The sequence below is a fragment of the Fusarium phalaenopsidis genome (genome assembly GCF_050370095.1).
Source record: "Fusarium phalaenopsidis strain FUZ10S chromosome Unknown contig_32278, whole genome shotgun sequence".
Lineage (NCBI taxonomy): Eukaryota > Fungi > Ascomycota > Sordariomycetes > Hypocreales > Nectriaceae > Fusarium > Fusarium phalaenopsidis.
The window spans coordinates 3466500-3490943 of record NW_028145417.1 but is presented as its reverse complement, the minus strand read 5'-3'; the positions used below and the strand labels follow the sequence as shown (position 1 = coordinate 3490943).

Genomic DNA, 24444 nt, shown 5'->3' with positions numbered 1-24444 from the left:
CTGGCCAATTCCCAGGCAAAAGGCCTTGACAGTGAAGACGGCAGGCTCTCCCCAAACGGGCTAGACCGAGATAAGCTCTTGTCTCGTGCTTGTGTCTCCAAGCCAGCGCGCCCAGACCAGCATCTCACCTGTTTGCGGGGTAGAGGCCGAGTGGCCACCGTCATTCCGCTACTGCAGCCGTCGGATCGAGGTGGAGTAGTCCGTCGCTTCAAGCGTTGCCGATAGGGTTTTGAGTTTGTCATGACGATAACGATCCGCGCGGTTGGCGGATGCGGTGTGGAACCGACATTCACGCGGAATTAACGAGAGTCACGCCATGAAGGAATCTCAGGCGTCAAGGAGGCCACCATCTTCAGCTAATCGCATCGAGAGTGGATGGAGAATTGCTAAGAAACCAGAAAGCCAACACGGCTCGGCTAGAAAGCTTAAGAGGGGCCGATGGATGACATGGTCGCCAAGTGCCTTGTGGTAAATCACCTTTCGACGTCAAGTTGAGGATTTTACTCTCGGATTTCTCGACAGACTTTCATTTCACTACAAGAATTGTTTGACTTCCGTGTCTCGACACGCTCTTCGAAAATCTCTGCATCAACTTGGAATATTCCCCTTTCCATTCATCAACGAAAGATTCACTTCCAGACCAATATGCCTGCACGCACTGAAACGTCTCTCTCGATCGGCATCATTGGGTCTGGCCTCGGCGGCCTCTCTGCCGCCATTTCTCTCCGTCGAGCCGGTCACCAGGTCACCCTATACGAACGTTACGACTTCGGCGGTGAAGTTGGGGCGTCTCTGTCTGTCGCTTCGAATGGCTCTCGCTTCTTAGAAGAATGGGATATCAACATCCCTGCAGCCAAGCCCGTCATTCTGAGAAACCTCATCCGTCACGATTACTCGACTGGGCAAGTCGAAGGCACATATCCCCTAGGGGACTATCGCGAGCGCTTTGGCACCGACTACAACAACTTTCACCGCATCGATTTACACAACCATCTTAAAGAAGTGGCGCTGTCCAACAGTGGGAAAGGGCGCCCTGCTGTTCTGAAGACATGGCACAAGGCGTCCAAGCTGGAACCCGAAACGGGGCGAATCACGTTCGAGAATGGTACAGAGGCAACACACGACGCGATAATCTGTGCTGATGGTATTCGGAGCATGATGCGTCAGCACCTTGGCATCATTCCACAATTTGTACCAAGCACGTCTTGCTGTTATCGCTGCATCATTTACGCTGACAAGCTCCGCGAGCTGGGACTTGAAGAATTCATAAACAACAATGCCATTGAGTTCTGGGGTGGTGACACAAAGACCAAGATCGTCCTCTCAGCATGCAGCGACAACAATGTTGTTTCATGCTACTGCTTTTACCCTGCCGAGAAGAACGACCTCAAAGAAGACGGATGGAACATCTCGACTACGGGGGAAAACCTTGCGGCTACGTTCCCAGGGTTGGATCCCAAGCTCATTACCCTCTTCCTCAACGCCGAGGATATCAAGATGTGGCGGCTGTACAACCATGATCCTTATCCCTACTGGAGCAAGGGTCGATGCACTCTGCTAGGAGACGCTGCCCATCCCATGATGCCTGACCAAAGCCAAGGTGCATGCATGGCCATCGAGGATGCCGGTGCGCTGGGCATTCTTTTCTCGGAAAAGTACTCTGATCTGACTGTTGAGGAGCGTTTGAAGCTTTACGAAGCGGAAAGAAAACCACGGGCAACAAGAGTTCAAGAGGCTAGCAAGCGTGCCAGAGAAAACCTCGATGAGAGAATTGGATGGTCGAGTAAGAACACCAAGCCTGGCATGTTGACGATTGATGAGGTATGCGGTTATGACATGCATTCTCACATTGCTGGATTGGTCGCCGATCTGAATGCCTCGGCAACCAAGGTTGAAGCCAGCTTCTAATATGAGATTCATGGTGTAAATTTATCAGGTACAACTTACTCTAGGATTCTATAGATTGACCGAGTTGCAGTCAGTACAGTCTTGAACCCATGCTCTCTCCTTTGCCGTAGCCTCATGTGCATCCCCGCCGGCTCACTGTTATGGGACTGAGCTCAATACTTTGAACGCCTTCAGCTTATGCTAGCATTTATACGAACCCAATCTCCGTAAGTAACCCCCAACTCTTTAGTATGTAATGAAAAACTATTCGTACTTGCCAGGCTTGATTGTGAGGTAATACGCAGTACATCCAACCAAAGATTAGTAAAGAGCCAAGCCGCCCATCTCCTCGTATCGGATCCTCGCCCAGTTGACTATGGGCTCTGTTTCTCTTCTCTTCCATACCTTTTCCACTAGTTCCCTGCTCTGATAAATGTACCCAAAGCCACAAGTCCGCTCCATAACCATCAGCCTATCCTGCACGACCAATCTCTGCCCAAGACAGTCGCAAGAACCACCAGCCATAACAAGTGGAAACAACAGACAGCTTTCCACAGAACTACCGTAACGGACCTTTTGAGCTGACTCGATAATGCGTTCTACACATTCGGATACCTTATCGCCAAGCGAGTAACCTTCTGTGATCTGGTGTAGTCGGAGTCGAAGTGCCCATTCGTATGCAATTGTTGCGTGAAGAACGTCATCGTTGCTTGAGGAAAGGGAGGCAATGGCGCCGGCAAGTCCTCCGTAGTCATAGGCCCAGTTATCTAGTTGCTCTTGAATCTTTCCCGCTTCGTGACGGAACAAAGCCTCTGAACGATCATCGACCCTCGTTCCTCGCTTGCTAGCCAGATTGTTGATGCGATCAACTAAATGGAACAACTCCTTTGGTATCCCGTACACTGCTGTGTCCTCGCCGTTGACATCCTCAGTCAGCTCAAGTGAGGTTGTCACCGTTTCATTGTCAATCAGAGGAGGTTTGCATGTGCTTGTCGTAGCTGCACTATCCAGAAATCGAGCCAACTTGACAGAGAATTTGAAATGCCCGGTCAACATATCGCCATGCTGAAACTTGAGTGTTGATAAGAGACGCTTCGCTCCTTGGAGATGAAGTTTCCACCCTTGTGAAGTGCCATCAAAAAGCTCTGTCATGCAGAGCAATAGACATGATGCCAGAGCAATGTCGACTGAGTTGGCATCAACATGCGGAAGCAGACGAGCCAGCGATTGTGTTGCTTGACCTTGGTGAAACAATGCCCGGTCCCGCATGCATGGCTGAAGCCTTTGCCAATGTGTGGCACTCAAGGCTAGTACGCAATGGAGGATAAGTTGGTTTGACATGGCCATTGGCAGAATATAACCAACGTAGGGATTGGATGCTGTGTTCGTACGCCTCGACAATACGGAGGCGACAATGGTCGAATAGTGATTGAGTAAGGCCTTGTCATGGGGAGACGTCATGTCTGGAACTAAGCTTGGTGTGTACAAGCTGAGTGATGTATCGTTCATGCTTACTGGCGGGCTCGCGTTGGCAGGGGGTGTTTTCGGAAGTATGTCAAGCCAGGCTGCATCAGGTGATAAGGTCCAGTATGGCTCCTGGGTTGGAGCGGCTTCGTCGATGACCGGTGCATCAAAGGCAGAGGCAGATGACATTTGACAGAGCAAGTCGGCGATGCTTACGTCAAGATTCGATTCGAGATTCGATTCGGCCGAGTCAGTCGAGTGACTTAAACTTCGCGATCTTTCTGTCGATAGGCCAAGGATTTGATCTGCATCTGACCATATTTCATTATCCCGGTCTCCAACTCTCCTCCGTCCCGGCCTTTCAGCAGGCCACGAGCATTGCAGGCAAAGCCTCCTGCAGTCGCCACAATGAGGCTTCCTACAATCCTGATCAGTGTGGTGGGCCGGAGGAAGACGGCGTGCCAACAAACCTTTCATCGCATTTTTTCTTGCGTGCTTTGCATGTCAAGCAGCCAGTCTGGACTCTTCGTATCTTTGCCTTTGGCTTCTCTAGCAAAATGTTGTCGAAATCATTCAAGATATGTACACGTGGTTGAGAGGCCACCGGGTTCTTGGGACGGCAGGGAAGACTCAACCGGGTGCATCGGTCGCAAGGGATGCCACCTTTGCAGCCTTGTTTGATCTCAGCGCATCGCAGGCATGTGCCACTTGGTCGAGCGCAAAACGCCATTCTCATCACCCATCAACCGTGGGGAAGCGCGTTCAGGTTGATTGACGTGGCGTGGGCAGTTGGAAGCAGACTACGTGTGAGGAGGCCGGGGATTATCTGGGGTGGGAATGGACCGATCAAGTACCCTCGCTAGCTTACCAAAGCCTAGCTAGACCATTGTTAGTTGGAGGGGTGGCTTGCTTCTTATCATCGGCTATGATTGAGGGGAAAGGGCGCGGTCCGTTATCAGTGACCAGCTAGGCTAGATAGGGTGCGATCTGGTTACTGACGGAGCTTCCAAAGTGGCAAACTTGATTGATGTCCATTCACTCGTGCTCTGGTACGTGACGATTTGACGTTCAAGGGCACTTGCGGTATTCAACTTTGAGTGGGAATTTTCTCAGACTCATGAACATGAAACCCAGAGCGCTGTAAATGGTATGCCTCCTATCCTACTCCGCCCACAAAGACCCAGGTTCTCGGCATTCCTCGCTCCCTCCCAACATCAGGTTATAGCCCATGTAGTGCAACCCGGATAGCAGCAGCCGTTTGCAGTATAAAATCTTTTGCCTGCCAAAGATCCTTATCCATGTGCATGAATGGGTGCGGCACCCCAGGAAACCGCTTGATCGTCACCTCGTTTCCATGCTCTATTAGCTTCATTCCATATGCTTCACCTTCATCTCTCAATGGGTCAGCCCCAGCCGTGTAGATGACTGTTTTCGGAAGATTGGTGAAATCTTTAGCCTTGAAGAGGTTGGCAAACATTTCAGGAACTTGTTGCCGCTTCTCTGCGATTTGTTCTGGGGTCGAGCCGAGGGAGCTCCATTTTAGCTTGTCAAACCAGGTCAGGCGGCCCCAGTTGAGCGTTGGCGCATGTTCGTTCTCCTGCATGGATGGAAAAGGTGAGTCAGACGCAGATGAGTACTGGGACAAATCGTCAACCACCGGGGTTCCGACTGCGATGAGTTTGAGAGGAATTCCTGCATCGCGCGCCATGTGTCCCAGCGCCAGACTAATGAACCCCCCAGCTGAGACGCCGCCAACAGAAATGCTCGTAGGGTCGATATTGAACCTCTCAGCACCTTTCTCGTAGATGTACTTGAGGGCAGCGAAGCTGTCTGTGACGCCACACGGAAACACATTTTCCGGCACGAGACGATATGCCACGTCTATCACAGCAACTCCGGCCAGGTTGCAAATGTGCTTGCAGATATGACTCTCCGTGTCGAGATCACCAAGACCCCAACCCCCACCATGGTAGTCGATATGGACAGGCCATGGCCCAGTGGTATTGGGCTCATAAACCCTCACGTCCAAAGCGACACGCTCGTGAGTGGTGATTTGGGTCTCATATTGACGGGCAACATCTGGCGCAGGACCAGTGCCATAAGAATAGAGGACTGAGTATTTTGATCGCAAGACGGAGAGGTCAATGGGCTTGAGCGGCGTGTTGGCAACGTTATCGTTGTAGAGCTTCTCAAAAACGGGGTCAAGCTTGCCCTTCATGGAGGGGTGGATGGGCTGAAGAGCCTCGTGTTTCTGGTCTTGGGTCATGATGGTTGTGATGGTGGCAGCGATGTGCGTGATGCGTTTGTGTCGGGAAGATACGAGCTCACGAGAAGCGATCAGAAAATGGTGGTTATGAAGACTTGGGTGTCAGTGAAACGAAGAATGAAGGAAGAAATAGACTGTATATTCAAGGGGCTGCTGTGTTGTTCAAACCTTTGCGTGCGATGTTTCCGCAATTACAGTTTCTCAAACAAATCCCATCCCACGACTGTTCTTGGGTCTTTAGACCAACTGCGGCGGATCGGATTCCCCGCCAGAGCTAGCGGTCCGGCGGTACCCTTCACGTGGAGCGATTGTCATTTTCCGACGGCTGCATAACGCCGAGGACCCGACGGAAACGAATGCAGGACACCTCCACGCTTCGCAGTCGGGTCACGTCGGAATGAACCATTGTGCTGGGTTTCCTGGTCCAATCAAGGAACCGTTTTTTCTCGGTCGGATCAGTAGATGCTGAGCAAGTCCCTGTGTTGATCATGGTGATACAACATACCTCGATTCGTTCAAGAGCTATATGACGCAGTCGTGGCGTCCTCCAGGTACTCTCAGCCCATGCGGGGTTCGTTCCGTTCAGCTATCATTACTCTTCCGATATCGTATCCTAATTAGCTTCCCAAAACCCTTGCCCGAGCACTTCAGCGAACCAGCCGGTCAAGACATTATAACCACCACCTCTTACTTGCACTGTCTCTGGCGGATCTGTCGCAGTTCCCAAGAAACAAACCCTAGCTTGAAGCCCAACAGAATCAGCACAATGTCACACGAGCGCAAGCCAATTCTCATCATCGGTGCCGGAGTTGTTGGTCTTGCACTTGCCCATGGCCTCAAAATGGTGAGAGCTCTTCCTCAATCTACGGGCTGTGTTCCACCTGAACACGCTCCACACGACATCCCTTCACCATCACGCATATCGACCAAATTTGCTGACATTTTGCAAGCTTGGCATACCATACCGAATCTACGAGCGTGATGCTCATATCAGCTCTCGTGGCCAGGGTTGGGCCATAACACTTCATTGGGTCCTCCCATTTCTGAAGGAGCTTTTATCCGACGACACTTTCAAGGACGTCGAATCCGTCCAAGTCGATCCAGAGGCAGACCGTCAAGGACTCGGAAAATTCGTCTTCATCAATCTCGAAACCCTAGAGCCAAAGTTCCTCATTCCACCGGGTGATCGACGACGAGTCAACAGGGAGAAGCTACGGAATGTTCTTCTCAAGAGTGTGAGCGATCAAGTTATGTGGAGCAAGCGCCTCACCTCGATCCGTGACAAAGACGATGGGGTGGTGGCCATGTTCGACGACGGAACCCAAGCCGAAGGATCTCTGATAGTAGGCGTCGAAGGCAGCAACTCAAGCACACGAAAATTCTTGGCGCCGGAATCCTACCGAAATGTTCGACTGCCCATACGATTCACAGGTGCTGCTCTCGATCTCACGCCAGAGCAAGTGAAGCCGTTGAAAGACATCGATCCTTTACTCTTCCAGGGATGCCATCCCGTCACAGGGACCTTTTTCTGGTTCAGCATGCTCGAAACACCAAAAGTCAACGGTACGGCAGGAACAGGTGATGAGCACTATCGCGTCCAAGTCATGATATCATGGCCTATGAAGACACCAGACGACGAGGTAGGCGTTACAGACACGGAACGCTTAGCAAACATGAAACGACGAGCAACAGAATTCAATCCCGTGCTACGGGATGTTGTGCACAGAATCCCCGAAGGGTCTGAGGTGATTGAGATCGTCCTCCAAGATTGGCCATGTCCTCATTGGGATAACCACCATGGCAAAATTACTCTTGCTGGTGACGCCGCTCACGCAATGACCATGTATCGAGGCGAGGCTGCGAACCATGGCATTCTCGATGCGTATCGCTTATGCAAAGCATTAGAAGCGGTGTATCGCCAAGGAAAGGATCTTGAGGAAGCTATTGGGGAGTACGAGACGGAGCTTAGAGAGAGAACGAGTGTTGCCGTCTTGTTGAGTAGACAAGCTTGCTTGGATGCACATGACTGGGCGGGGTTGAATGAAAACTCAGCTGTGCTGAAGAAAAGGGCAGTTACTGGTGTTTAGTTTTACCCCGTTGAAACCCTTTCGATCGCTAGTTGTTCACCCTCGGATCACTTTCTAAACCAATCAGTGTGTAAATATCATCCGATAGAGTCAAGGCCCAGAGTCACAATTTCTGTCAAAATGAAAGTCGATATCTGTTTCTGCACAGATGCTTATCAGGTCGCGCTGTTCTCAATTTGGCACTTGTCAAAATGACGTTGACGCTGACATGCCGCGCTCATGCCGGCTTCGGTCCCGCTCAATGAGGCCTAGAAGGCACAGTCAATCCCACAGTCTCGCCGTCAATTACAAGAGCTTGGTTAAGGAGCTTTCATAATTGACCAGCTGACATCCTTATCGATTGCAAAAAGATATGACCCATCTCATCATTCTGTAGTCACAACCATGTCACTGGTGGAGTTCTCATGTGTCTAGGGTAACATACCCACCAATTTTTCTACGGCATAGAAGGCTGCTTGGTATCCCACAACTGAGGAGTTTATAACAGTCCCTATAGAAATAAACAACGGAAATCTCAGCGCCTGGCAATTTTCTTCATTCAAACGTTTGGAGCCTGGATCCTTGATTATTTGAACCTCACTTCATGTCGGGGGGGAAACGTGAGCTGAAAAGGTTACTCGTGGTGTCTGGGCGCCATCAAGTTCAGGCTCATGGAATAGGCTTAACAATGCTAGCAGCCAAAGAAAGACCCAAGTACAGTACTGTTTGGCCATGGGCTAATGGCCCCCATGGACTGTCCCCTAGCCAATCGGGGATGTTCGGAAGATGAATGTCGGATGTCGGTGGAACGCGTCACCCTGTGACTGCGCGCCGGACCGCGCTCTACTCCACTTTTAGATAGAGAGCTGATTGGTTATGACCCTGCTGCACCCGTCGCATCGTGGTCTTTCCGACGGACTGCCCAATTTTACCGTGCTGGGGCACAAAAATGACAGAGCTAGGAGGGCCGTGCTTGGACAGGGTTGGAGCTGCCATGGCCAGATGGTTTGTATCTTTTAATCATTGTGGCCATCGAGCTCCGTTATCCTGTCATCTCAGACCCCTTCGTCCGTCCTACAATCATTTGTCGGTATTCTTGTCAAATTTCTACAGTAACTCTCACTTACTCTGAAAATGCCGTCAGCGCTTCCAAACCCCATCCTGCCTCCCTCTTTGGTCGTGGTCACAGGAGCCAATGGCTTCATAGCCCAGCATTGTATTGCTCTACTTCTCTCCGTGGGATACAAAGTTGTTGGTACTGTTCGGTCTCCGTCCAAGATTGAGCAAGTCCACGCTATTCACGAAAGACACCCCAACCTTTGTGTTGTGGTAGTTGAGGATATTACGTCTGTCGAATCCTATGTCTCTGCCCTGGAGTCAGTTCGGCCGAGCGCAATCTTGCATCTCGCCGCCCCTTTTCATTACGACACGACTGATCTGGAAAACGATCTTATGATACCTACCATCAAAGGTGCAACAGCCGTTCTCTGTGCGGCTAAACAACTCGGAGGTGTAAAGCGCATTGTTCATACCAACTCATTCGCCGGCATCTATGACGCCTCAAAAGGGCCACAACCGGGCAAGATCTACACTGCAAAAGATTGGTCACCACTGACCTATGAGGACGGCGTAAATGCCCCTGCTGCAGCCGTGGCATATCGAGCCAGCAAGACTGTTGCCGAAAGAGCTGCATGGAAGTGGATGGACGATAACCCATCGGCAGAGTTCGACCTTGTGAGCCTCAACCCAGCCATGGTATTTGGACCGTTTCTGCCCGGTGCAATCCCAAACGGTCCAGAGAAGCTCAACACCTCCAATCAAATCGTCTACGATGTTGTATCTGTCGGAGTGCATGGCACGATACCTGAGACACGAGGCCCAGTCTGGGTCAGCGTCAAGGACGTCGCGCTCGCGCATCTCAAAGCTCTTCAAGTTCCCGAAGCTGGCGGGGAGCGATATCTTTTAGCTGCAGGAATATACTGCAATCAAGAGATCGCCGATGTTGCACGAAAGATAGCAGGGGAGCACAAGGCCAAAATTCCGCGAGGGTCTCCCGGGGCGAGGCAGGCTGATACGCATTTTGGTGTTGATGCTAGTGAGACTGAGAGGGCCTTGGGAATTAAGTGGCAGGGTTTGCCTGATGTACTGCCCGAGTTGTTATCACAGTTGTTTAGCATTCAAGGAGGGGCTAAGTAGAGTTTTGTTCTTATGTTTATCGCAGTGCATCTTCGATTCTGCCGTCAAGCTGATTGACTTGAGAGAAACGGCCTCGGCCTCGAGGGCAAGTGAAAACTGATGTGGAGCCTATGTTGCGCTTGAGTGCTTTGCAGTTGGGAGTAGCTTTTGGGTTGTGCTAGGTAGATGGCCACAAGGCTGCAGGCCTCGGCCACGTCACCTCAGACGGCCAGGGTAGATTCTAATTGGACACAAGAATGACCCCTCTTACGAAACTTCAACAGTTGAGTTATTTGTTTCAACAGACACCAGCGATATGAATCATGGCTCGGTGTGACTTTTGCCGCCTGCTCACTCTCGAAAAGCTACGAGGGCGCCTAGCCTTTCATCCCAACCTCGCGTCTCTCAAGAAGAGTGCCGATAATGGTTGCGACTTCTGTTTCCTTTGCTGGGAAGGCTTCAAATGGGAATGGAGCACATCGGAAATTGACTCTGCACTCAACGATGAAGCCCCAGAGGGAGTGGAAGACTTTGATCCTACGATCTGGATATACGGTCATTTTCAAGACTTTTCCGCAAATCTCTCCCAGCCACAGGTAAAGGTGGCATGTGGAGAGATATCTGCCATCACTGGAGGTCAAGAGAGGAACGATGTCCTGAACTGGGTGACCCTTGCCGTTTATGCGTCAGTATATATGTTCTGTTCGCCATTCTTCTATGATTCAAGCTGACCGACCACAGCGAAAAGGGGAACCGCCATATCTTAGGCCGGCTCTGTACAGCAGATCATGACCCTCATCTTTACGTTGATATGATCCACACATGGCTCAGTCGATGCGAGAGGTTACACAGATCGTGCGACTTAAATGGCACAATAGAGATGCCTACCAGGCTCATCGATGTCGGCAATCCCCAAAAGAGCCAGCCTCCGCGACTTGTGATTACGACACCGACAATGCAGGAGAAATATCTTGCTTTATCATACTGCTGGGGTCCTGCAACGGACACTTTCACTCTCAACGGCTCAACTATGGAAGGAATGCTCATCGGTATCGATGAATCTTGCGTCGTGGCAGCACATCGCGATACATTTGCTCTGGCTCGTACACTCGGCATTCAGTTTGTTTGGATCGATGCGTTATGCATAATTCAGGGCGATATCCAAGACTGGGAACACGAGTCTAAACTCATGGCAAGAGTATACGGCAACGCGTTCCTCACGGTTATTGCTGCGAGGTCTTCAGATGCCCGCAACCCTTTCATTGTCAACCATTTTCAACAGCGGGCACCTCCTTGCCAAATACCCATTGATGAGTCTGGCTCAGAAAGCGCCTTTATAGGAGTTAAAAGATCGCGTGACCTTGGTGAAACTGAGACCCGGGGTTGGTGCTTTCAAGAAAAGCTGCTTGGTTGTCGGACCATCATCTTCGCATCGGAGCAACTCGTTTTCTCGTGCCGCAGTCGCAGTTACTACGAGGATGGCTTCGTTGGAGATGACACGAGCACTACGTCTCTCCAAGCCGTTCTTCACAGGGGAGATACGGATCTCTCAGTGAGAAGGGAGAAACTTCTCAAGCAGTGGGACTGGATCATTTTCACTTACACTAAGCGGCAGCTGTCAAACCCCCATGACATTTTTGCTGCTATTGCCTCGATCGCCTTGCCTATTTCGGAGGTCTTAGGGTCGCGATATCTGGCTGGTCTATGGGAGTGTGATCTTGTCCGCGGCTTATTATGGAGACCTGGTCATCTGATGGGATCCCGTTTTGGTCCAGGGACAAGACCCCTACCAACAAGGTTCGCCGCTGCACCTGTGGTTCGGGCACCTTCGTGGTCCTGGGCTGCTATCCAAGGCTCCGTCTTGTACGTGAGCCGTGATGCGTTCAAACGCAAGTTGGTCAAGTATCAGAGTCAAGGCTTCATCAAAGTCAAGCCAAAGTTGCGAAACCCCGATCGATGGTCACCAGACGTTCATTGCAGCCCCAATACCCTTCATATGCCATACTGTGAGATTCAACTTTGGGGGCGCATGGCAGAAGCCATTGTTCTGGAAACAACTGACTCTGAATACCTCAAGAACCTCAGCAAGCGGTACTGGTACGTGCCCACAATGACCTGGCACGGATCGCTGCTTGGGCGTAAGGATGCAAAGCAAGGTACTGCTAAGACAGATCTCTCACTCTTCATTGCCCTTGGAGCGTTTGATTTCGCTGCCGAGAAGGTTCAGGAAGTATGGTGTTTACAGCTCACGGCCGAAGAAGGCCTAATGCTCCGCGAAACAAGGGACGGCAAGTTTGCGCGTTTGGGATGGTTTATTTTGGATAACAAGGCGTGGCTTGACAACATCGGAGAAGTTGAAGTGAGTCTAGTATAGTCTACTAAGTAAATGGGGCTCGTTTCACATTCTCCTAATGCAGCAAGCCATCGTCTTTGACCTGCTGGACATACTTCCAATAACGAGCGACACTGGCCCTGCGAAAATGGCGGCCCCATCTGATGAAGACGATAAATAAGGACAGCTGAGCCAAAGCAGCGAAGGCTGCAACAAGAAAAGCATTCTGATAGCCCATGTTCGTAACCCAAGGCGTAACTCTAAATAGACTGCATCAGCAACGGCTCGTCAAGTTGAGATAGAACAACCTACCCGTAACCGATGGCAAAACTCATAGTGTTTCTGATCAGAATCACAGTGACAATGGCGTCGGATCCAAGATCTCTGTAGCAATCAATACAGTAGCTGATGGGCAGTTGACAGCCGATTGTAATGGCCGCCCCGAGCGCACCCATGGCAAACATCATCCCAACCCAGTGAATCTGATGGGCAGCACCGACGCCCCAGAGAAGCATACCACCGGGTACCATGATGACCAGGGCAGTATATAGCCAGAGACGGTACTCGGGTTCCATGATTCCATTGTTTCGGCGGGCCTTCCAAAGGACAAACTTGTCGCCCAATGGTCCGGAGTAATATGTCCTGCGACTCTTTCTCAGCAAAGATTCAGTAGAGTGAGCGAATTTACCCACCCGAAGCACACTCCGATAAGAGCTGATACATACGAAAGCCCTACAATGCTCGAAGAGAAGTTGTAAGGGTGTCCGGAAAGGATAAGCGACGCTGTAGCATTCAGCACATTGAAGTAGCACACAACTGCGCCATACATAAATCCAGAGAACACAACAACAGGGAATGAGAAGTACACAAATGTTCGAATGACCATATTCGTCAATGGAACCTTGCTCCTGAGGTCTTCTCGACGGATGATCTTGAGTTTCTCAAGGTACGTCTTCTTGGTAGAAGACATAACGGTGCCATGATCAACGTCAGTGTTAGCAGTACTCTGTACTCTAGTAGCCTTCTCTTCATCGGAGCAGTTGTCGGTCAACTTATTTGGCTGAAGGCGGTCCTGATCTGAGTCGGCGATCGGCGCAGTAGCAGACCGGTGGTAGTTGGTTTCTTCCATGCAGAAAAAGATGATTACGAATGCGATGCTGTTGAAGATGGAACACCAGTGCTGTCCTCGGTGTCAGATCCAAGTATCGAATAAGGAGTTGAACATACCAAAACCCATTGCCATCCTTGCCCGTCATTGATGAATCCCGAGATGACAGGGGCTAGGAAATTAGACCCAGCAAGGAACAGAGCATAGAGTCCCATGTAGGTTCCACGCTCGTGAGTAAAGTACTATGTAACGTATTAGATAGAAGAAGTGGGCTGGCTCTTCAATTTCTCATCACTTACGACGTCGGCAACAGATATTTCGCACAGGGACTCAATGGGCGCGCCAAACATTCCTTGGATGACCTTGTTGGCGATCCATTGGCCATTAGTTTTGGCATGAGGAGCCCATAGCATCATTCCCTATCAACACCTCAACTGACGCTCACATCTAGAAAAGCGGATTAGTCAACTTACCAGAGTGCCCAGCAGTGACAAAAGATATACTGGCCGCTTGCCAATCTTCTGAGCCAGCGGCTGCTAGATCAGACATCCCCAGCCAAATGCCAAGAACATGTAGCCGGTTCCGGTATTCAAGTCGCCGACAGTGAGATTGGTAGCAGCGGAGATGGGAACAAGGACCGAATAGATAGCGGCCGACGCGATACCTACCGCAAGACAGTACCTACAAAATTAGCATTGGTTCTGCTTAGAAAGAGGGCAATTACAGTGCAACTTACACGCAGATACAGCTAAGAAGGAGAGTCTTCCTTCGGTGGCTCCAGTTCAATGGATCGTCTGGATCATCCGAAGGTGCTGGAACAAGGACTATGTCGCAAGTCGAGCCCTGAGCATGACGGGAGTGCATGGTACCATCGAGGTCAACAAGGTGGATAGTGCCCGGTATGAAGTCCGGCGAGGGAGTTGCCGAAACGACTGGTGAAGCCATGGCGATGATCTGATATAAGATGTAGCGCAGGGAGAGAAATACGTAAGAATACTCAAAGAAGCAATAAAACTTGGTTGTAGCTGTGCTGTTCTGCAGATGGAGGCACAGATGAGGTCTTGGGATTTCTTTCCGCATTCAACGAGTATATATAATGATTCGACGGTGACGGGCGGACCGAGATTCATGATCGTTAGACTTTTCCATTAGATGGCGGCGTATCGCTGCTGTACGAACAGGTGGACTTTGCCGAGCATGGCACTATCAGGAGACTATCTCCTCCAGACACCTCATGATGCTCTCCCTACCGACACCCGTTATCTTGGACCAAAGTCCGGGTTGGAGATTACCGGCAGCTTGGTGGAGGGTCATTTTGCGGAAAAGCAGCCAATGGTTAACGATTGCGAGATTTAGCTTGGACAGGGGCTAAACTCGGGGGAAGATAGCGAAATCCGGGGTATGACCCTAACACGGCTATCCTGGCCAATCCGCAACAATAGCGAGGTCTAGCCAATGGCCTGGAATTGCGAGGCAGGTCAAGCTAGGGAAAACAGGCGGCGCTATCTGCAAGAGGTGTTTGGCTAGGGTGGTCATCCAGGGCTGAATGGCCATGCTATAGATCGATTCCAGCTCTCGGATACGGCAGCGAAACGGCACATGGCACGGCTATTGAGAGTCAACAACTGCCCTTGACGGTCCGGACTCGGTCCGCCAGATAAGTTCCAATCCCCCCGAGATAGTAGGATACCGAGATAGCGGTATAAAGATGGCACCTCAAGTTCGTTATCTCCCACAACTTATACTCCTTCTCCGCGCAAAGCGAATCTAGCCAGACGCCTACCTTCTATCTCCCAATTCAAATCAGAATTTTCTTTGGGATCCTCCAGCAATGGGTTCCTTAACCGCAGTCTCCTGGGAGACCCAGGCAGAGAAGTGTCGCACAGTTCTCAGAGACTCGATGAACCCAGCCTGGCTCCTGTCACCCAAGGAGCTACCACCCGCCAGTCAACTGAACGTTTCTACCTTCATAGAGGCATGCAGCTTGCTCACGGCACGAGAGCTGGAGATCACAGCAACCAGCGCTACTGGATTGGTTCAGCAAATGGCTTCCGGCTCGCTCTCGGCTCTTGAGACTACCACCGCCTTTCTTAAGAGGGCACACATTGCCCACCAGTTGACCAACTTCGCAACCGAGTTCATGGTTGAGGAAGCTCTGAGTGCTTCAGCTGAACTCGATGCCTACCTCAAGAGAACCGGAAAACTCAAGGGACCGTTGCACGGCCTTCCTATCTCTGCCAAAGAACACATCGGGTTCAAGGGTCGCATTGTTCACTCAGCATATGTTGCATGGATTGACAACATTGCAGAAGAAGATGCACTCATGGTTCAGCTGTTGAAGAAAGCCGGCGCAGTCTTTCACGTACGAACAAACGAGCCTCAAAGTGTCATGGTAAGCCCACTATTGCTTTATTGATGCTCAAGCTAAGTCATCAGCACATCGACTGCAGCAACCCCATCTATGGCACTACTGTTAACCCTCACAATCGCGCACTCACCTGTGGCGGTTCCAGTGGTGGTGAAGGAGCCTCTCTCAGCCTTCGCTGCGCCGCGCTCGGCATCGGTACCGACATTGGGGGCTCAATTAGAGTCCCGGCGGCATTCTGCGGCGCATACGGCCTTCGACCGACGTCATTGCGAAACCCATACAATGGAATATGTCTGGCCGGAGCTGGACAAGAGAGCGTTCGCTGCGTCATCGGACCGCTGGCCAATACCGTCGAGGATCTGAACCTCTTTCAAAGGGCTGTTCTTGATCAAGAGCCTTGGGAGGTTGAGACATCTTTAGTGCCTCTGCCTTGGAAGAAGGTTGGATCCTTCCGTCCAGACCAGATTACTGTTGGGGTTATCTGGGATGACGGGTGAGTGTCACAAGAAGAAGCCGATAATATATGTCGGGATGCAACTAACATTCTCACCAGTTTGGTGCGCCCACATCCTCCCGTTACACGCGCCTTGCACCATGCCGTTACCAAGCTCAGGGAAGCTGGCGTAGAGGTGGTCGATTTCGAGCCGTATAAGCATCAAGAAGGATTCGACATCATCACGTCCCTCTATTTCCCAGATGCCGCGCGCACACAGAGGGATATCTTGGCACAAGGTGGAGAGCCGATCGCGGCGTTGACAGAATGGGCTTTTAGCTGCTCCCAGCCAGAGCCCCTCTCCATACCTGAGAACTGGGCACTGAACGTCCGGAGAGATGCATATCGGGAAGAGTACATGCATCTGACCCAACTGCGAACTCGCTTTGCTAACTGAAATCTCCAGGTACCATCGCGTCATGAAGGAAAGAGGCGTCGACGTCATCCTCTGCCCTGCATATGTCGGGGCCGCTGCAACGTTGGGCTCTGGACAATATTGGCTGTATACAGCCATTTGGAATATCCTCGACCAGCCTTGCGTGGCGTTCCCTACTGGCCTGAAAGTCGATCCAGCTATTGACGTCGTCGAGGACTGCAAGCCTCGTTCTGAAGAAGACGACAGAGAATACAGAAAGTGTCAGTCAGGTTTCCCTTCACAGCTCTCAATTCCACCCTGACGCTTTTCTAGACGTGCCGGAAACGTTTGCGGATGCTCCCATTGCACTACAACTTGTGGGCAAGCGCTTCCGAGACGAAGAGACAGTGGCAGCAACCGAATTGGTATCCAAGATTGTCCAGTCGTGAGATCGTGGGCTTTAGTATAGCCGTTTGAGCTGGCTGGATTCTGGGCAGAGCAGCCATTTTTTTCCGGTTAGGTCCGTGTAGTCATTCGAGGAGGCCCTCTAGCGACCTCTCGTGCATCATAGGAAGCAAGACTGAGATCCAACACTTGATAATAGCGACTGTACTGTGTATACTCGAGCCGGTAGTTGAGTAAGCTTGGTAATGTCTCTTGTAGCTATCAACAACCCGTGTGTAGTGCCTTAAAAGCTCTCCAATAATCTCCATAGTTTATACCAGATCTACCACAGAGGGGCAATTTTGGCCTTGAGCGGCCTGGGTCTCGAAGCGCCAAATACGCTTCTCCGATCAGATCACCCAAGGGTTGTCCAGGTTCAATGTTCGGCTGGATTGTAGTTGATAAGAGTGCACTAACAATCCATAACTTCCGCCGTTCCGTTCACGTGCCAGCAGCTAACGTGATAACGTTATCACCAAACACGTCTTAGCCCTTTGCAGACCCCAAAGCATCTCGACCGATGGAACCCCGCTTTTGATAGCCGTCCCTGTACAGCCACTAGCAACCTAGAGGAACTCAGCTTCATCACATCAATGCTTTCAGCATTTAGACATAATTAGCAATGACCAAGGCAATGCTACGTGCCAAGACTGGATGCTTTACTTGTGAGTTCTTTCGCACAGGCTGCCCTTGAATACTGACAACCCCCGTAGGCAGGAAACGGAAAGTCAAGTGCGGCGAGGAGAAGCCATCTTGTCGGAATTGTTCTGCCTTTGGTCGCCAATGTGCCTGGCCAACTTCAACAGACCTTTGCGATCGGCGGCACCGCTCTCGGGCGAGTCCAGATCTATCCTTTGCCGGGCCATCGCCCTCAAGTTCCAGTTCTGCATCAGAAGAGTCGAAATCCCCTGACTCAAGCCGCACAGCCATCGTCCCCTATTGCGGCAGATCGCCTTCTCCGGGACGCTCTCTCTTTAAACCAGGCATCGAAACTGAGCTCATTCATCACCTCCTCAACTACTACTTCTCTGTTATTGTGCTCCCCACAAGCAACCTGGAGCACGTCAGACGAAGCCGATCGGAGCTGGTTGACATGATGCTTCATTACCCCAGCGTCAGAGATGCGGTTTTTGCTTGTTGTGCCTGCAACAAGCACGTCCTACTAAATGACAATCGGCATAAGAATGTTGCTCTTCATTACTACTCTAAAGCAGTCCACGAGCTTAATCAGGCGCTGGCCAAATTTCAGCCAATGGATAAACAACCTGATTCTTCACTGCTAACGACAGTAGTCTTCTTATACGTTCATGACGTATGTGCTCCTCGCTCTTATGTGGTTTCACTAGGGCTGAAATTTCTTATAGTTATGGTCACTTGACGGCTCGGTCGATCCTAGAAACCACGTCGCCGGTGCTGTGACACTGCTTGACCTTGTGTCTAAGCACGGGGCCTCGCCCGGGTCTATGACCCAAGGCTTCGATCGCATCATTGCAGAGAGTATTCTCTACCAAGCCTTTCTCCTGTCCACGCGGAGGCCCTTTGCGCCTTACTTCCACATCGATCCACAGTTTGTCACAAATGTGGAGAGATTGCTCGCACCGCCAAATTCGCAAGACGCCTCATACGCGGCTTGCAGTCCTGTCTTGGGTATTCCTACAACGCTGTACCGTTTGAAACTGAGAATCATCAATTTCCACAACGTGCCCGCACAGCAAAGCCCCGAGAATCTTGCTCGACTACGATCTGAGATGGATTACTGGGTAGCATTGGTAGTACCCAGAGCTGCGCCTCACCTCACATCCGCCTCCGCTGCGCACACGTTCGATCTTGTGATCCTTGCCACATCACTACTGCTCGACCTAGTCACAGAATGTTTTACCTACCAACTACCAATCGACCTTTTAAGTCTCTTGAATACTAACAATTCTCCCCGATGGCAGGTGGAAAGTTGTTTAGAAATTTTGCGGCAGCCTCAGGAGGTTGAAAAATGGACACGGATGTTTCTTGGGCTTTGGCCCTTGCTGATTCTTGGATATGCTGTGAATTCAGATGAAGATATGGCGTTAATCCAGGGCATCCTAGGTCAAATGCGGGAACGGCTGGGCTATGGTGAAGTACATAGAATACAACAGGAACTAGGGAAGGTCCAGGATTCTAGGAACTATCAAGCCATTGGTATTAATAGTAACATATCAATCTAGGTTTAGGGAAGCCTAGGGATTGTTTTTTTTTGCTCAGAGACAAATATTTATTACCTATCTATAGCTTGCATTTAATAATATATAATACATTTAGTCAAGCTCATTCCGATAGAAGCTGCTACAGTGATGCAACAAGTCCTGACGGATTCCCCAGATGTGTAATGAAACAAAACCCTTGGGATTTAAGCAGTAATCAATGAGTCTTGCTATTTAGACCTACAACTAACCGCCATGCCCGGGGTCTCTTGGTTCCTCAGCCAGGCTGAACAGGTCCGGGACCCCTTTCCGAAGGCCAATGTCGGAGATGATGGTGTGTCCCTCAGCGAATGTTGTTAACGCATGGGAGCACAAATCCTAGGCCTGAGCCAGCCATCGAACATCTGTCAGACATTCATTGTCCGGTTTATGCTTCGATTTAAAGGCCTTTTAGGCACTCATGTTCCATGCGAGACAAGTTCAGTCAGGATGGACTTTGCTCGGCTGGCACGCGTCTGACACGCGCCACGATGCGCGTCTTCGTGTCATCGAAACAACCTTGAGAAAGACACTAGACTGTCAAAGGCTAGACTGTCTTTTGTGCATTACGGTTATGCACGAGCCAAGAGGCCACTAACCGTTGCCAGACGGACAAAGCAAAAGAGCAGCCTACAGGGTATGAAAACATGCTCGAGCTATAAAGACGGAATTTAAACAAAAAGTAAATATATAAAAATATAGAGTAAGTAAATCATGCTTTCATAGATATATATAGCCTTAGTTTCATAATCCTAAGTCGCATATACTTTGATATGAGTGTGATCAGACGCTTCGTTAAGTATGTCACTCGTGTTCTTTTACAGTTGTGCTATTTGTACAGCCAGTTGTTGTTTACTACTTGCACAGCTCTATCACGTGCAAAGCCACGTGCGATTAGATGAGCCCAGAGAGCGCAATTACATAAGCAGTCCAGGCAATTTTCAGCCCGCATAGCTAAAAACCATCTCGCGATAGCCTCATCAACGCGCCAATTGCGGCGCCATTTCCGGCATTAATTCCAACGCGAATCGTGGCGCAAATGAGGTCTAAGATGCGCCATAAGAGAGGCCATTTTCAGCGCACATAAGCCCAGTTATTATGGCATCGATGAGGGCCCTTATTGCGCCGTAATTGGTGCTATGATGAGCCTGGCCTGATTGTGATAGAAAAGGAAGAGGAAGTTAATAGCGGGCTCATTTTGCTATAGTCAAACGGACCGGCACGTTACCTTCGCGTGACGAGCTGTGCGAGAAGTAAAAGAGGGCTGTACAAATAACATGACTCTATACTTCTCGTACTGTTTCATTGCTGTCGTCTAAGGCCTATAGTGATAAAACGCCAACCCTAATTAACAATCTTTGCCAAAAACCAAAAAGCCTCTTCTACAACCTTTGCTTTCCCAGCCTCCGTATCTATGGGGAATACGTCTACTTCCTCCACAGCCGCATCCTCATGTAGATCAACTTGTCCGTTGACCATAGCTGCGCTCATGTAGTGTCCCGCACGTGTTTCCAAACGTTGAGCCAGGACATCTGCGCTGGCTTGCAGGTCTATGAACAACACCTTGACGCCTTGTTTTTGCAACTGCTGGCGCATCGTGCCTCTGTAAGCAGTTGTCAAAGCAGAGCAACTGAGGACAACCGAGTCGTAGCCAAGATCAAAGAGGGCCTCTTGAGCGCGGACACACAGCCTCTTCAACCATGACAATCTATCCTCATCAACAAGCGCCGTGCCCGACTTCATCTTCTCCACCGCTGATCGGGTATGGAGTGAATCACCTTCGACGAAAGGGACTTGCAGCGAAGATGACACGGCCAAGCTAAGAGTCGACTTGCCAGAGCCACATGGACCGGCGATGACGATAGCAGTCTTGGCAGTGTGGTTCTTGACTTCCGTCTTCCAAGATGTGCCGAGGAAATACGAAACAAACTTGTTGACGAAATCTTGATCCAATACACTAGCATTGGCTAAGGCCGGTGACAGTTCGCAAGCTTTCTCGGTAGCAAAAGCCTTTGAAGGTGTAAACTCGTCCTTGTCGTACTTGGATGCGAAGAAGTCAACCAGCTTGATGGGGGGATTAGCCGTAGGGTCAGGGTTTGACGTCCTAAGACGCTGAACCCATTTCTTTGGCTCCAGCTCATCAAATGTCAGACCGGCGTTTCGTAGAGCAGGAAGAAGGTCTTGCGTCCAGTCAAACGTCTTGGGGTTGGCGATGTTGGTAAACACGCTGCCCGAGTCCGAGAGGGAAATGTCAACAACAGCGTCGGCCACGACATCAACTGGTAGCCATGATGGCGTCTCTTTAAGCTTAGGAAGAGCACCAATGGTCACCGCTGTTTGCATCATCATGGGAACGCCTTCTTGGGCGTTCCAGATTCCCTGGCGAGTATCAGCGACAATCTGACCGACTCTGAGAACGCGAGTGGTGACACCCGCTTCAGCCGCTTTGGCGCAGAGGTTTTCAGAGACCGACTTGGACTGGGCGTATCCCATTCCCTGCGCCCACTCAAATGGCGGAGCTGATTCAGGTACCGGAGCAACGGTGGCTCGGGAACATGTGCTGACTGAAGAGCAAAAGTTCATCGAGGCTGTAGGTCCCGCGGCTTGGCACAAATCGATAAGATGCTTGACACCTGCAATATTGCCCTTCTCAAAACTCGAGAGTTGCATATTGAAGTTGACCGACCACGCGCAGTGAATGACAGACCGAAGGTTTGTCGTGACGGATGCATAAGCCTCACTCGGGAGGCCAAGATGAGGATCCGAAAGGTCCGAGGGCAGTGCGACGATCTTGCGACGAGCCTCGAGAGGGAGGTTGTGGTAAACCTTGCGTTGGAGCATAGACTCCTTGACTCTGTAGAGCGCTTGCCCGTCATCGGAAGCTCGAACAAGGCAGTAAATCTTGTCAATCGAGGGATCTGTGGCGAGCTTTGCGACGACGTGAGCGCCGAGTGAGCCAGTAGGACCTGTGATGACCTGTAAAATGTTAGAAGCTATTCTCGAGGCAGGAGGGTTCAAACATACCACTGAAGAAGGCTCCCGTTCTGTAAAATTTCCATACTTCTCAAGCAGCTGTCCCATCTCTTGCTCAATTGAGCCAGTCTTGATCGAGTCCTGGCCAAGACGAAGTCCAAGTAAGAACTGACTCAATTGCTCGATGGAAGGGTGCTCAAAGACGACATTCTGTCCCAGTTTGTTGTTTCCCAACTGCACTGTCTTGAGGATCTCGCTTCTCATCTGGATTGCCTGAAGAGAGTCCAAGCCCAGAGTGAAGAAGTCCACGTCATCTGCGGGCGCATCCTTGAGAGAAAGAGTCCCAACAAGAAGTTCTCGAAGGAAAGTCTGCAAGTCGGGAAGATCCAGATCTTTCAAATCACCTCCTTGTACATCCTCAGAGTCGTACGCTTCGTCAATCGTCTTCTTGAAATTCTTGTAGCAAGCCTGACGAATAACGCTGCCCTTATCGGTCCGGGGATACTCGCAGTCCCAGGGGAGCAATTTGACCATGGACTTTGAGATGCGAGCGAAAGAGTCTGCAGACTGATTGCTGAGTTCAACAACAGGCCAGACAGCTTCAAGAATGTCGGACTCTGGCTTGCCAGCCCAGATCTCTGAGGGGACGATAAGAGCTCCGAGGTAAGGTCGGCCAGCTCCAAACACGACGGCTTCCTTCACGTTCTTGTTGGATCGGATAGAACCCTCCATCGCAACTGGATTGAACTTCTCGCCGTTGACTAAGACAATGGTGTCATCCATTCTGGCGATGTACTTCCAAGCTCGAGGAATCGTAGGGTGCGGCTCGAAGAGATCTTTGGTTGCGTACGAATTGTCGGGCTGATTGGATTGCACCTTGGCTGGCCAACCATCTGTGACGCAGCACTCATACAGGTTGGTCCCTCGCGGCACCCACTTGAGGAAAGGGGAGATCTTGTCGCTTTCTCTGACATAGTTCCAAGCCTTGTCTCCCTCGGGTCGGAAAGAGGTCATGAGCTGTCCGACTTCGGTTCTATGGATATGTCAGCAGAGATCGTCAGTCGGGCCTATCATACTCACGCTCCGTAATGTCCGACGAGATTCACTCCATTGTCAACCAACAGGTTACCAAGGTCATCTGGGCACGCTGAGCCTCCGTACATGACAACCTTGAGGTTTTGTAAAAGCTTGATGCCTTCTTCTGTCTCACAGAGAAGCTTGAGAGCATATGGCACACCATAAAAGATCTCAAAGTTGTGTTCCCGCATAATGCTGACAAGGTGGTCTTGGGTAAGTGGCAGGTCGGCGTTGTATAGGTGTATAGCTTTGCGCGAGTGGATAGCACGGAACATGTTGCAGATGCCGTGGTTGTGGAATAAGGGCAAGGTGATGAAGGACTTCATGTCCATGTGAATGGCGTAATTTGGCAAACATGACTTTTGCGTCTGGTAGATTGGCTTGGGAAGGCCGGTTGAACCTGAGAGCACAGTTAATAGGTGGCATGGGGACAAGGCCAACAAACATACCACTCGAGTGAATAATCCATGCAATATTCTCGGTTTCAACCTCTGGATCCAAGTGTCCGTCCAATTGCGTGTCTCCATGAGCTTCGATGGGGTATTCGAACGTCTCTCTGCCAGCAATCCGAAGAGACTGTATAGTTGGGATGGTCTTGCTGACATTGTCTGCAAGTTCAATGAAGCGTCCATCAGCAATTATGGCCGTAGCTCCTGTCGCGTTGACCAATGACTCGACGGCAATTTGGGGAATCCTTGTTGATAGCAGCAGCGCTGTATGGCCCAGTTTGTTGAGCGCTAGCATGGTGATGAGGTACTCGAGATTTGAGGGGCCCAGCATAGCAACAGCTGTAGGCTTCTGGCTTGACGATGCTCGAATTGGTAGCTCAGGTTCATAGTACTTGGCTACTCTCCAAGCAAAAACGTCCAGTTGCTGAAGGGTGTAATCGACATAGTTGATGCCTGAGGAAGGGTATGAAACGACATGATCATGAGGGTACAAAGAGGCGCGGTGACGAATGAGGCCGTCTATAGTGCGGAGCTGAGAGTCATCATGTTCTCTGATATGGGCTCGCACAACAGGCTTGTCATGGCCGACCACATCTGTGTCATTTGGCAGATTCTCGAGCGGACTCGGAACGTAGATTGTGGCGGGCATCTTGATGGTTGAAGGTATGAATGTCTGTGGTGATGCTGACTGAAGGAAATGGGAAGATCCTTCTAGTCTTAAATCAACAGGTTCGGATTCATGATCATGTCAATCCGTTAACGTAGCAATTT

At 50.6% G+C, this 24444-nt stretch overlaps 8 protein-coding genes across 8 annotated transcripts; 5 read left to right on the top strand and 3 right to left on the bottom strand.

The window, feature by feature from the left end:
* Positions 1-645: 645 nt before the first annotated feature.
* On the top strand, positions 646-1908 carry LRP88_01707 (uncharacterized protein; the record flags this gene model as incomplete). The annotated part of the gene is made up of 1 exon (XM_083238383.1): positions 646-1908. The coding sequence occupies one exon, from the start codon at positions 646-648 to the stop codon at positions 1906-1908; it is 1263 nt and encodes a 420-aa protein (XP_083106888.1).
* Positions 1909-4570: 2662 nt separating this feature from the next.
* Positions 4571-5617, bottom strand: LRP88_01706 (alpha/beta hydrolase; the record flags this gene model as incomplete). Its single annotated transcript, XM_083238382.1, has 1 exon — positions 4571-5617. The coding sequence occupies one exon, from the start codon at positions 5615-5617 to the stop codon at positions 4571-4573; it is 1047 nt and encodes a 348-aa protein (XP_083106887.1).
* A 766-nt stretch (positions 5618-6383) lies between these two features.
* Positions 6384-7704, top strand: LRP88_01705 (FAD-dependent oxidoreductase; the record flags this gene model as incomplete). Its single annotated transcript, XM_083238381.1, has 2 exons — positions 6384-6461; positions 6568-7704. The coding sequence occupies 2 exons, from the start codon at positions 6384-6386 to the stop codon at positions 7702-7704; spliced, it is 1215 nt and encodes a 404-aa protein (XP_083106886.1).
* A 1113-nt stretch (positions 7705-8817) lies between these two features.
* On the top strand, positions 8818-9879 carry LRP88_01704 (uncharacterized protein; the record flags this gene model as incomplete). The annotated part of the gene is made up of 1 exon (XM_083238380.1): positions 8818-9879. One exon carries the CDS (start codon positions 8818-8820, stop codon positions 9877-9879), a length of 1062 nt encoding a protein of 353 aa, XP_083106885.1.
* A 934-nt stretch (positions 9880-10813) lies between these two features.
* LRP88_01703 (heterokaryon incompatibility protein-domain-containing protein) lies at positions 10814-12232 on the top strand (the record flags this gene model as incomplete). The annotated part of the gene is made up of 1 exon (XM_083238379.1): positions 10814-12232. One exon carries the CDS (start codon positions 10814-10816, stop codon positions 12230-12232), a length of 1419 nt encoding a protein of 472 aa, XP_083106884.1.
* Positions 12233-12266: 34 nt separating this feature from the next.
* Positions 12267-14243, bottom strand: LRP88_01702 (major facilitator superfamily domain-containing protein; the record flags this gene model as incomplete). The annotated part of the gene is made up of 8 exons (XM_083238378.1): positions 12267-12450; positions 12503-12832; positions 12916-13370; positions 13418-13540; positions 13598-13717; positions 13772-13831; positions 13967-13979; positions 14035-14243. 8 exons carry the CDS (start codon positions 14241-14243, stop codon positions 12267-12269), a joined length of 1494 nt encoding a protein of 497 aa, XP_083106883.1.
* An 886-nt stretch (positions 14244-15129) lies between these two features.
* Positions 15130-16963, top strand: LRP88_01701 (uncharacterized protein; the record flags this gene model as incomplete). Its single annotated transcript, XM_083238377.1, has 5 exons — positions 15130-15660; positions 15735-16159; positions 16220-16513; positions 16566-16795; positions 16848-16963. The coding sequence occupies 5 exons, from the start codon at positions 15130-15132 to the stop codon at positions 16961-16963; spliced, it is 1596 nt and encodes a 531-aa protein (XP_083106882.1).
* A 3555-nt stretch (positions 16964-20518) lies between these two features.
* LRP88_01700 (uncharacterized protein) lies at positions 20519-24322 on the bottom strand (the record flags this gene model as incomplete). Its single annotated transcript, XM_083238376.1, has 4 exons — positions 20519-22150; positions 22199-23180; positions 23228-23624; positions 23674-24322. 4 exons carry the CDS (start codon positions 24320-24322, stop codon positions 20519-20521), a joined length of 3660 nt encoding a protein of 1219 aa, XP_083106881.1.
* Between the last annotated feature and the right edge of the window lie 122 nt (positions 24323-24444).